This window comes from Mastomys coucha, unplaced genomic scaffold, assembly GCF_008632895.1.
Source record: "Mastomys coucha isolate ucsf_1 unplaced genomic scaffold, UCSF_Mcou_1 pScaffold4, whole genome shotgun sequence".
Taxonomy (NCBI): Eukaryota; Metazoa; Chordata; class Mammalia; order Rodentia; family Muridae; genus Mastomys; species Mastomys coucha.
Genome location: NW_022196910.1, coordinates 12176084 through 12187210, shown reverse-complemented (window position 1 = coordinate 12187210; position 11127 = coordinate 12176084). Strand labels below are relative to the sequence as shown.

Below are 11127 nucleotides of genomic sequence, written 5' to 3'. Positions count from 1 at the left end.
GCCAGGCTGTGCCCTCCCTCCTCACCCTAGCCAGGCTGTGCCCTCCCTCCTCACCCTAGCCAGGCTGTATTTTCACTTCCTTAGGAGAGGGCACCTAGCCTTTTCCCAAGTGTTCCCAGTGTTTGGTACAGGTCTTTTGGGGTTTTGTTTGTTTGTTTGTTTGTTGCTTCATAAATAACAAATTAGCAAGCTCATGCTTCTGTGCCTTCAGTTGAGATCTTCTTTCCTGATTCCATTCTCACTTTCTTTGACATTTAAATCTTTTGCTGTCGTTAGTTGTGCATTCCTGTTGTGTTGTTGTATAAGCTCTTGCATGTGAAAACCCAGTGTTGTTCACATTGTCCTAACAAAGCCAAGTGCAGGCTTGTGGAGTTACTTGTGAAATGAACTGGTAACAACTAAAATTATGCAAATAGGATCGATTACACTTATTAAGTCCAAAAAAGTTGAAATTGTTTAGATTGTTATTACTCTGATTATATATTTTCTAGAATTTCAAATATTAGTAACTTTTCTCACTAATATTTGAAATCCTAGAAAAAAATATAATCAGAGTAATAAAGGTACCGTAGAAATCAGTAGCTACCATGAAGTATTATTTTGAAATGTTTAACCTGAGATTCTCCTCATTTCAGTTAAGCAAGTATAATGTATTTAAACTCATTGCTACCTGATTCTACAGGATATAATGATTGGTTTTGTTTTTTCCAATATCAAACAATAAAGGTACCATTGGATACAATCAACGGAACAGAATTGATACACTTATGTATCTACTAGCATATCCACAGAAACCCATGGTTAAAACAAAAACAATCGAGTTGATAGATTTTGAGAAATTGCCAGCTGGCCAGAACGCAACTGTTGCTGTGATGAGTTACAGCGGCTATGACATTGAAGACGCCCTGGTTTTGAACAAGGCCTCTCTGGACAGAGGTAAGTGAAGTAATTCTTAGAGCTTTAACACCAGAGGTACTTTTTTGGCAGAATTAGATATAGTAAGTGATGATTACTTGGGATCAGAACGCAGTGCAGTTTCAAAACGAGTCAACTTTATACACAAACTGGAACCATTGTATATTTTTTATTTAAATTGAGAATTTCATATATGAGTATTGTATTTATATCATTCCCACCCATCTTCCTCCCTCCTTCATCACCCTATCCAGATTCTTAAAGTATTGCGTGTGTGTACATGTGTTTAGGGCTGATCACCCGGGATTGACTACCTAGCAGGGAGCCTGTTCTGTAAGAAGACTGATTCTCCCTCTCTCGGCAGCCACTGATTACCTATAGCTCTTAATCTAGGCATAGAGACTTGCGCGTTTCCCCGCCCACCTTGGCATATCAGCTAGTGTTGTCATTGTGCAGCTCTTGTTTAGGCAGCCATTTCCTTGAGGTCTCCTGGGTGCAGGGCACTGCCATGTCTAGAAAATTGTAAGACCTGCTACACTTTTGTGTTGGTTTTGTTTGCTTGCTTTGTTCTTAATGACTAACATTGGAACAATCTATTAAATGTTTAACTCCAGGATCTTTATTTCTTTGTCTTACTAGTAACTTGAACATCTCCCATAGATAAAAATAAATGAAGGTTTCCCCTCCCCACCGGGAATTAAATAGTGTGTGAAAGGCTCATTTTGTGTGTGGGAGGGGGGTGTTTTTAATAAATCTGGTAACACATGCAACAATAAACATATGTTGAGAGGGCAGGTGGGAAGAGCTATTACTATACAGCTTAAGCGCACAGTCTATGATCTATTTGTTAGCCACGTGTCAAAGCCAGGGATGTACAGAGACAAACCTTATCTTGTAGTTTTTTGTGCTTTTTTTATGCTTCACTCTTAATGTTCTCCTTCCATAGGTCAGCACTGCATGACCTAGCCAGCACCACCTGGTCTGCAGGCTGACTTCTCTATTCAGTCTCCAGCTCCTTCCCTCTCTGGCATACCCACGATGCCTCCCCTTTCCTCTCCCTAGTTGCTAGGCAGCCATAATAGTACTTCTAGACATGTGTCACTGGCATTAATGTTGGCTGCACTGAATTTATGCCCCTTTTTTTCTCAAGTGACAACAGCCATGCTTTGAAACTAGATATTTTCCTTTCTGATTAACTGGTAACGTTGATGTGGAAATCTGAAGACTTTGTGATGTCTATCAGAAATACAATTTAATGATCAGAGTTTGCCCTCTGTTAGCTTTTAAGCTCCCACCTATAAATAAAACGTCCATTTACGCTTAGAAGAAGCCATGGGATGATTTTGTGCCGTTTGGACTCCCATGCACTGCAGCGTGCTGTTAATGGCTGTTGGATCCCAGTTTCAGATCATGTAGTATCAACAGAGCAGCTGGCCCTCTGAGCTGAGTTTACCAAGGCTGCACAGGTCATGGGGAGCCGTGATGATAAGCAGCGCCCGAGACTTGCAGATGACTTGATCTATCTTACATTTTGTTCATCCTATAGTCACTCTCACATTTAAAAGGAAGGAGGCGGGGAGCACATGTGTGTCCCTTCCTGGAGAAATAGACATTATTTTGCTGGTCTGCTTGCTTAGCTCTAACCATAAATGCCAGAATCAAAGAAAGGAAGGCCTCTCAGGGAGGCTTGGCGGGAACTACCACACAGAGAGCATGTGCTGAGCAGCCTGGCCTAAGACGTGGTGGGCTTGGTCTGTTTTCAGGTGTGCTACCAACTTCCTGGGTGACGCCTGTTTAATTCTCTGGCCCTCATGCAGACTGCCTATAAAAGAAAGAGCTGGCAAAGGTGGTTTCTCAGGCCCTTTGCTGTTGAGGTGTTTTGTGGCTTTGTGTCACCTTCCTCCAGCATGACCTGTTGGGTGGTGTGCTGGAATGTTGGTGTGGGAATCAATGTTACATAGGCAGTTGGCAGAGGAGCACCTGCCATCCTTATTTGTTACTTGGGTTTTGCCAGTTCCAGATTTACCAATGGTAAAGTAATCTGAGGTTTGTTTCTTCATTTTGTTTTTGGAAATGTGTGGTGAAGCGGCTTATTGAATACCACAAATTCATGTCTTGTCTTAGTTTCCTATTACCAGGGATTCTGACCTACTTGGGATTTCATTTCAGGTTTTGGGCGTTGTCTTGTATATAAAAATGCTAAGTGCACCTTGAAGCGATACACCAATCAGACCTTTGATAAGGTGATGGGTCCCATGTTGGATGCTGCTACCAGAAAACCCATTTGGCGACATGAAATTTTAGATGCAGATGGCATTTGTTCTCCAGGTAAAAACTCTTAAAAAATAATGAATTTGGATATATATTTTTTGAAATTGTAAGAGTTAGTTGACAGCATTTAACTATTTCTGAATTTTCGGTAAACAGGGCAGAAAGTAGTCTGTACTGTAATGCCCCCATCTAGATTCAGCCAGCGTGGTCATTTTTACTGAATTCTCTTCCTATGTTTTTCTATGCATTAAGTGTGTTTTACCATAGCAAAAAATGTATGCTATGCATAATCTTAAATTATACAAAAGCCACACTTGAAACCACGTTTTGAATACGGTCTTGACTCTGCATCTATGCTGGGTATTTCTTAATTCACACATTTTGCCTATGGTCTGACTTTAGACTTGCTCTTCCCTAAAGGGAAGGACTTCATTATGGTTACGAACATGTAATGAGTTTGGATATACAACAGACAGCCCTTGCCTTGGGTCCTATAGGCTAGTGTAGAAGACTGACATTGCATCAGATCACACACAAGCATGTCAGGTTACATCCAGAGTAAGGGATCATAGAGAGAACTTTGAGACCATGTGTCGCATGAGGATTTGCCCTAGTGTGGAAGATCTGCACTGCCTGTTAGGAAATGTAATGACGTCTGCAGGTGGGTCAGAGTTGTCTGCTCAAGAATCAGAAAAGCACAGTGGAAACCTGAGAGTGTCCAGAGTTTGACAGCTGAAGCTGTCTGGAGGGAACACTGCATGTTAGGGCTGTGCGGAACATAGGGACCAGCTGAAAAGTCTGTTGTCAGACCAAGCACCTCCGTACAACCCAGCCATAGTTCAGATCTGCACGGACAGTGCTCTAGGGAGCATGAATCCACCAAGCCACACGGTGTGGGTCTCCTTTATTCCATCTACCTTTGTTTCTTTGGAAATTTTTGTGAAGCTTTAACACTGATCACCATGGCTTTGGAAATAAGCATGAGAATGATTATTTAAGTAGCTGGTTCTTAAACTGAAATAATAGCAAAACCAGAGATTTTTTTTTTTTTTCCTTTCCAAGGTAAGTTTGATACTGGTTGAAATGTCTACAAACAAGTAGTGCTCCTAGCCTACTCTAATAACCTAAGAGATGGTGAGCTCTGTTGGCTGGGGTGATGCCTGCCTTGCTGTGTGGTCTCCTGTTCTCATTGATTGGGTTGGGGTTTCACTTGGCATGTGCTCTTCTCTTTACTGTAGGTGAGAAAGTGGAAAACAAGCAGGTACTTGTAAACAAGTCCATGCCCACAGTGACTCAGATTCCTTTGGAAGGGAGCAATGTGCCACAGCAACCACAGTATAAAGATGTGCCCATCACGTGCGTATTGCTAAGACATAGAGATGCTTGGAAGAAGAATGGGTGGGGAATTATATGTGTGCTGGGTAGATACCATCTGGATCTATGATATACTTGGATAAAATGTATCATATAGTCATACAGCCTTCATACATCAAAGAACTAGAAAGAGCACCTTTGGATAGCTTTTCTTACATGAAAACAGTATGGGGTCCTATAGATGGTGTGACCTGGTGAGAGGAATGGGCCAAATGGACAGGAGTTCTATGTAGATGAAACAGCAAGTCACTGGGTATAAAAGGCCCAGGTTTGGAGGATCAGTGTAGCTTGCTATTGCTAACACATGGGAGGATTTGGAATTCATTCTCTGGAGAGGGACACAACCAGATTTGTGTTATAGAAAAAATACAATGCTGGCCGTATCACAGCATCCCCACTGTACTAGGATGGAGCTGTGTCTAGGTGAATTGTTTCCTCATCTGGGTAAAGCATCTAATCCCTTGTTTTCTCTGTATAATGAAAGAGTCAAATTTATTAATCTCTAAATTTCTTCTCTGCTCTAAAATATAATGGAATATGAAACATATTGAGGTGAGCCAGTAGTAATCAGTCAGTATGATATAGAGCCATCTAGGAAAGATGAATATTCTGCCTTAGACAAGCTGACCTAGGCTAAGGAAAGAGGTGGGAAGGGGGTGGCATAGAACAACAGAGACTCTCACATGACAGAAGTGCATTTGCTGCCATCATGATAACCACCTATCGTACTGGTCAGTCATCTGGGCATCCCGTGTGAGAGCTTTGTCAGCCCTTTCACCCCATTAGCTCTGTTCTCTTAGAAGTTCATTAGACTCTAACGGTGTGGGAACGGAGGCAAGGAAAACATGGGTGCCATCCCCAGGTTGCCTGGGTATACTTGGCAGAGATGGGACTTAATTACACAGTCTGGCATCAGAACCCTTCTTGAAGTGTGCTAAATGCAACAGCGTGAGAGAGAACCATGAATTTGTTTGTGGGATAGGAGAGCAGGCAGCTCACTTGGGAATGGTCCATGGTGCCAAGTACCATCAACAGAACTCCTCTGTGGTTACATGTGCAGGATGTTCTTTCCTATCTCACCTGATGGAGACAGATACTCAGAACCCACCTTGCCTTCTGCTGGCACGTTCCTTTAAACCACCCACCTGTTTCAAAATCACTTCCTTTCCCTCAGTAGAAGATGTGCTAGAATATGTTTATCATCTTAGAAGAAAAATGGATTCATTCCTAGCTAGTTCCCCTTCTGTTTCTCTCTTTTGGGGGTCGTCCCTGTTCCTGCTTTTCCACCTCTCTCCCAAATTCTCATCTCTCCATCCCACTGAAAGAACTACAGTGCAGGTGGCCAATGACAGCCTGTGTTCTTTTCAGCTGGAGTATTGTGTTGTTTTATTTTGCTGCCCCGGGAGGTATGTTAGTTACAGAAGACAACAGTGAGCCAGCCAGTGCCATTGTGCCCTGCAGAGCTCACAGCCTAGTCCAGGAAGAGGGAACAAACAGATAAGGAAACCTAGAGTTGGGCAAATTTGCCAAAGTGTGTCACTTGTCTTTCTAAAACATTTAACACCACTGTCAGACCCTTCCCCTTGATTTTACTGTTAGCACTGCCTTATGTCCCTCCACCCCACTTCACCCCACTCCAGTCTAGTTTCTCATAGCCTCTGTTCTTGTGTGGCCTGGTGGCGGCCTTGTTCTGGCTAGTAATGCTTGTCCCTTTCCTGGATATGCTTCTCTGCTTGGAGAAACGTAACACTCCTTGCTCTTTACTGATATGCCCAGAGGAACATCTACCTGTGGCTGGCTCCATGTAGCACCTGAGCCACACCATCAGACTCTTGTTAGACTCCTCGTAGCATCTGTTGTATAAAAAATACGAGGCAAGATGTTTTGAGGACAGTAATAATGTAGTAGGTTGAAGGACTGTTGCAAAAGTGGTTGGGCACTCCAAGCTGAATCTGATCAACTCTGAAAACTCAGCTCTGCTCCGTGTGACTGGTGCTCTCACACGAACTGTGTGGTCTCTGAAAGCATCTGTTAACGCTGTCTGTGATAAGCAATAACCGTAAGACTGTTACCCTATAATAACGAATAGGACTGTAGAAGGGACATTGTAAAGTTTAAATTTAATGTTGGAAATGAGTAATTTTTCAGAGCATGAGAGGAGAATATCAGAATATTTTGTGGTAGATTGAAGAGAGTATGCCATACAGTGACAGAGTGGAAAGGACAGTTAGAGGCGACTTTGTCTTCACATCAGGTACAAAGGTGCAACAGACTCGTACATTGAGAAAGTGATGATCTCTTCCAACGCTGAGGACGCCTTCCTCATCAAGATGCTCCTGAGACAGACGCGGCGGCCAGAGATCGGAGACAAATTCAGCAGTCGGCATGGACAAAAGGGTAAGCGGAACCCCAAATGTTGCGTGCTATTTCTCAGATTCTCCTGTTCATATTAATGATTGAGATCATTATAGTTGGCATGTTTATCCAATCATTCACTCATTTCATTTCCTTCTGTGCCCAGAGTTATAAATCCAGGCACCATATGCATCAAAGTGTATGTGACAGGAATAGTGATTCTTCTTAGGAAAGACGCGTGCTTGAACCATTCTGTGTTCTGCTGGGTCATAGAATCTCAGCTCTAGGAGGTGCCTCAGAATTAAATATCCCTTATTTAACAGATTTCATACCTTCATTTACATGACTTAGAATTTGACATGTTAGAAAATGTCCGTGTTCCTTCCAAGAGTTCATACTGTAAGAGAATGTCCCATTCTGTATCAACCTACACATGTCTTATTGTCCTGGAGAGTTCAATGTCAGCACAAGCTACAGTCATCCTCAATTGAGGAATTGCCTCCATAAGATCCAGCAGTAAGGTGTTTTCTCAATTAGTGATTGAAATATAAGTTCCCCTCTGCCCATTGTGGGTGCTGACATCCCTGGGCTAGTGGTCCTAGGTTCTATAAGAAAGCAGGAGCAACAAGCCAGTGAGCAGCACTCCTCCATGGCCTCTGCATCAGCTCCTGCCTCCAGGTTCCTGCCCTGTGTGAGTTCCTTCCCTGACTTCCATCAGTGACGAGTGGTGATGTGAAAGTGTAAGCCAAATAACATCGCAGCAATAGTAACCCTGGCTAAGACACAGCCCCACGTCCATTGACTATTGAGTGAAGACTTGAATAAGCATGGCAGGCAGAGCTTATCTACTAGGTTCAGGCCCTCTGAAGTTACAGAAACATGCCTTTCCAGTCTTTACATGCAGTGAAGCCTTTCTCAGAGCAGAGGCTGAATCAGTACATGCTAAGAGTATCGAGTAACCAGGTGAGGGTTGAAGCTACCCGCAGTTTTCGATGGGTGGGCTGCCCTTGGATTTACCTGGAACACTTTGAGTCCACACGCAGCACGGACAGAGCACTGCTGTCCACATGAACCCTAATCAGTAAGTGCCGTTAAACATGGGCCTCCGAGTGAAATGTCAGGAAGGCTTTGTGCTATAGCATTTCCCAAACTGTCAATATGACAGGGATCAGGCTCCCTGACAGAAGCGCCTTTGGCTCAGTTGTGTATATGGTAGCCTTAGAGATCCGCTTGGTCTTAGGGCCTCTGACATACACGTTTCTCTGCAAGCTGAAGGGTGTCCTCCCAGGGTGGCTGACCTTTACTTCAGTGAGGACTTTGTCTTCCTAGTTTTCCCTTTCCAGATGCCTTTTAATCCGAGGTAAAACCTTCTGATTATCCCCCACTCCCTTGACAGTCCTGTCGTACAGTCTTGTCAGATTTATTGAAAAGCCAGGAGGCAGAAAGGGAAACAGCCAAACAGAAAAATAAGTGGAAAGACTTTAAGAGAGCAATGAGAGACGGGGGCCCTTTGATGAATATAACTTTACTTGCAGGCATGATTTTTATCAGGTAATAAATAGACAGTATCTTGTTATGTGTATTTATGTTTACGTGTGTTTATACAATAGCATATCTGTAGCAGGCAGGGGACAGTTTTCGGGGGTCTTCTCCTTCCTTCTGTGCCTTCTGGAGTTTAGACTCAGGCCATCAGACTTGGCAACCAGCACCTTTACCTACCGAGTCATCTCACTGGCCCACACACATGATCTTAAAGATTGCTTTGAAATGGAGGATTGGGCTGCTGATACAGTTCTGTGGTAGGTGGCGCTCCTCTGGAGGCCCTGTGCTTGCAGCACTGCAAATAGAACAGGAGGCCGTACACTAAAAGAAAACTTGGTGCTCGCTTCTCCTCCACCTGTGTCTTCCAGAAGCAATCTCATCCCATTTATACCTTCACATTTCTAAGTATTCTTAGACATACTCATTCATTTTACGTGTCACTTACGGATTCACTCTTAGATGGATAGGCGGGCCCAGGAACTTACACCTCTCCTCACACCCTACCGTCAGCACCCTGAATAGGACTGTTGTAATATTGGGTCATTTAACTACATAGACACCATTTAATACAAAGTAAATAGTCATTTGAGTATGGTTCCTCTGTATATAAGTTTCTTTGTAAGTAATAGTTTCCTCTTGTCTCTTTATTTGCTCTTCTGGGTATTCCCTATTTGCCTTTATACTGTTCTTGCATACCATCAGCAGATTCTTGTACAGCTTTCCTCATATCAGTACTCTATTTGGGGACAGCTGGCCCAGCCTGTGGCACATACCTCCCTTATGGACCCTCCTTCTTCCTGCTCTATATTCTGGCATTCATCCTCGGAAGCAGAGCTTCTCAGCAGTATTAAGAGCTCAGTGTCTGAGTTAGGGAGATAGCTCCACTTGTCAGGTACCTGCCACACAAACAGTGGACCTGAGATCAGATCCCCAAAACTCATGGGAAAAATAAAACAGGAGTATCAGTGTGAATCTCAATGTCCGCACTGAGGAGGGGGAAGAAGGACCAAAGGATCCCTGGGGCTTGCATCAGCCAGTTTGACTGAATTGTGGGTTCTACCTTCAGTGAAAGACTCTGACTCAAAAAATATGGTAGAGATCAAAAATGAAGACAGCTGATGCTGAACACACAGTCTGGGGAGGTGGGGCTTTAAAATAATGCTCATGATCTAGCAGTCCACCAGAGAGAAACTGTCTTATGCCAAGTGCTTATTGCTTGAGTGCTGAGCAGCTGTTCACAAGAAGGCTGGCTACACACTGTAGTAGTATTTTAAGGCTGCTACCTCAAGTAGCACAGATCCAGGATGCCCACAGCAGCAGTAGATTTTCTTACTATCTTGAGACTGGCCATCCAAAGGCAAGGTGTTAGCAGATACGGGTTCTTCTGAGACCTTGTTCCTTGACTTACAAACTGTCACCTCACTGCGGCCTCAAATGGTGTTTCCCCTCTTCACACGCATCCCTAGTATTTGTCTTATAAATATACCAGGCATATTGGATTAGGGTTCATCTCTGTGATTTTAATTAACTGTAATTACCTCTTTTTTGTTGTTGTTGTTGATGATTGGAGGAGGGGTTTGAAGGTTTTATTTGTTTGCTTTTGAGACAGTCTCACTATGTAGCCTTGGCTCAAAGTGTAGCTTAGGCTGGCCTCAGACTCACAGAGATCCACCTGACTCTGCCTCCTGAAGCTGGATGTAAAGCTGGGTGATCACTAAATACAACTGCCCACCTCTTCTCCTTGTAGAATAGTTGATCTTTAAATTTTGAGAAAAGGATTATGGGAAATAAATCTCTCATGAGGTCACGTATGTATAAACATGTCCTAACCTCAGTCATCCTCTTACTGATCTATGCTTCCTTGGTGATATTATAGCATGAAAATTGTTTCCCTGAGGATCTTGACAGCATTACTATGTAGTAGATCCAGTGTTGCTCATTCATATAGACTGACATCGCAGGACTCATTGTGCTGTTCCTCTCGTGTGTGTGTGTGTGTGTGTGTGTGTGTGTGTGTGTGTGTGTTACATGCAGATGCCACAAGCGTTTGAGCGCATGTGTGTAAAGGTTCAAGGTTGGCATCCTTGCCCACATTCCACCTTTTGTCTTTTTTGTTTTTTTTGAAACCGGTTTCTCAGTGACCCTGAACGCATTGATTAGGCTAGACTGGCTGACCAGTGACCTTTAGGGACCTCTCTGCCTTAACCTCTTGACTTCATCTCATCTGTGCTGCTATGCCTAGAAAAGTTAGTCAGGGTAACATGTAAGTATAGAGGTTTATTTCTTACAGTTCCAGATGCTAGAAAACTCAAGGCCAAGGGTCTCCCATCTCTTGGTAGACAGTGGAAGGGTAAAAGAGCACCTTGGGGAGAGAGAGGCTAAGATGCAGTCTGCAGTCTCAGATGCTCCTGAGCTCAGCACTAATCTGCTCATGACATAACACCCACAGTCCCTACACACCTCCCAGCAGCCCCCCACCCAACACTGGGGACTGAACCTCTCACCCGTAGTCCCTACGCACCTCCCAGCAGCCCCCCACCCAACACTGGGGACTGAACCTCTCACCCATAGTCCCTACGCACCTCCCAGCAGCCCCCCACCCAGCACTGGGGACTGAATCCCTCACCCGTAGTCCCTACGCACCTCCCAGCAGCCCCCCACCCAACACTG

General features: G+C 43.9%; 1 protein-coding gene across 1 annotated transcript in view; it reads left to right on the top strand.

The window, feature by feature from the left end:
* The window catches only part of Polr3b (RNA polymerase III subunit B), a 99240-nt gene that overhangs the window by 63984 nt on the left and 24129 nt on the right, over window positions 1-11127 (top strand). The window contains exons 20-23 of the mRNA XM_031350230.1: window positions 727-936; window positions 3085-3243; window positions 4425-4542; window positions 6815-6957. Of these exons, the coding sequence (XP_031206090.1) occupies window positions 727-936; window positions 3085-3243; window positions 4425-4542; window positions 6815-6957 (630 nt within the window). The remainder of the gene's footprint in view (window positions 1-726; window positions 937-3084; window positions 3244-4424; window positions 4543-6814; window positions 6958-11127) is intronic.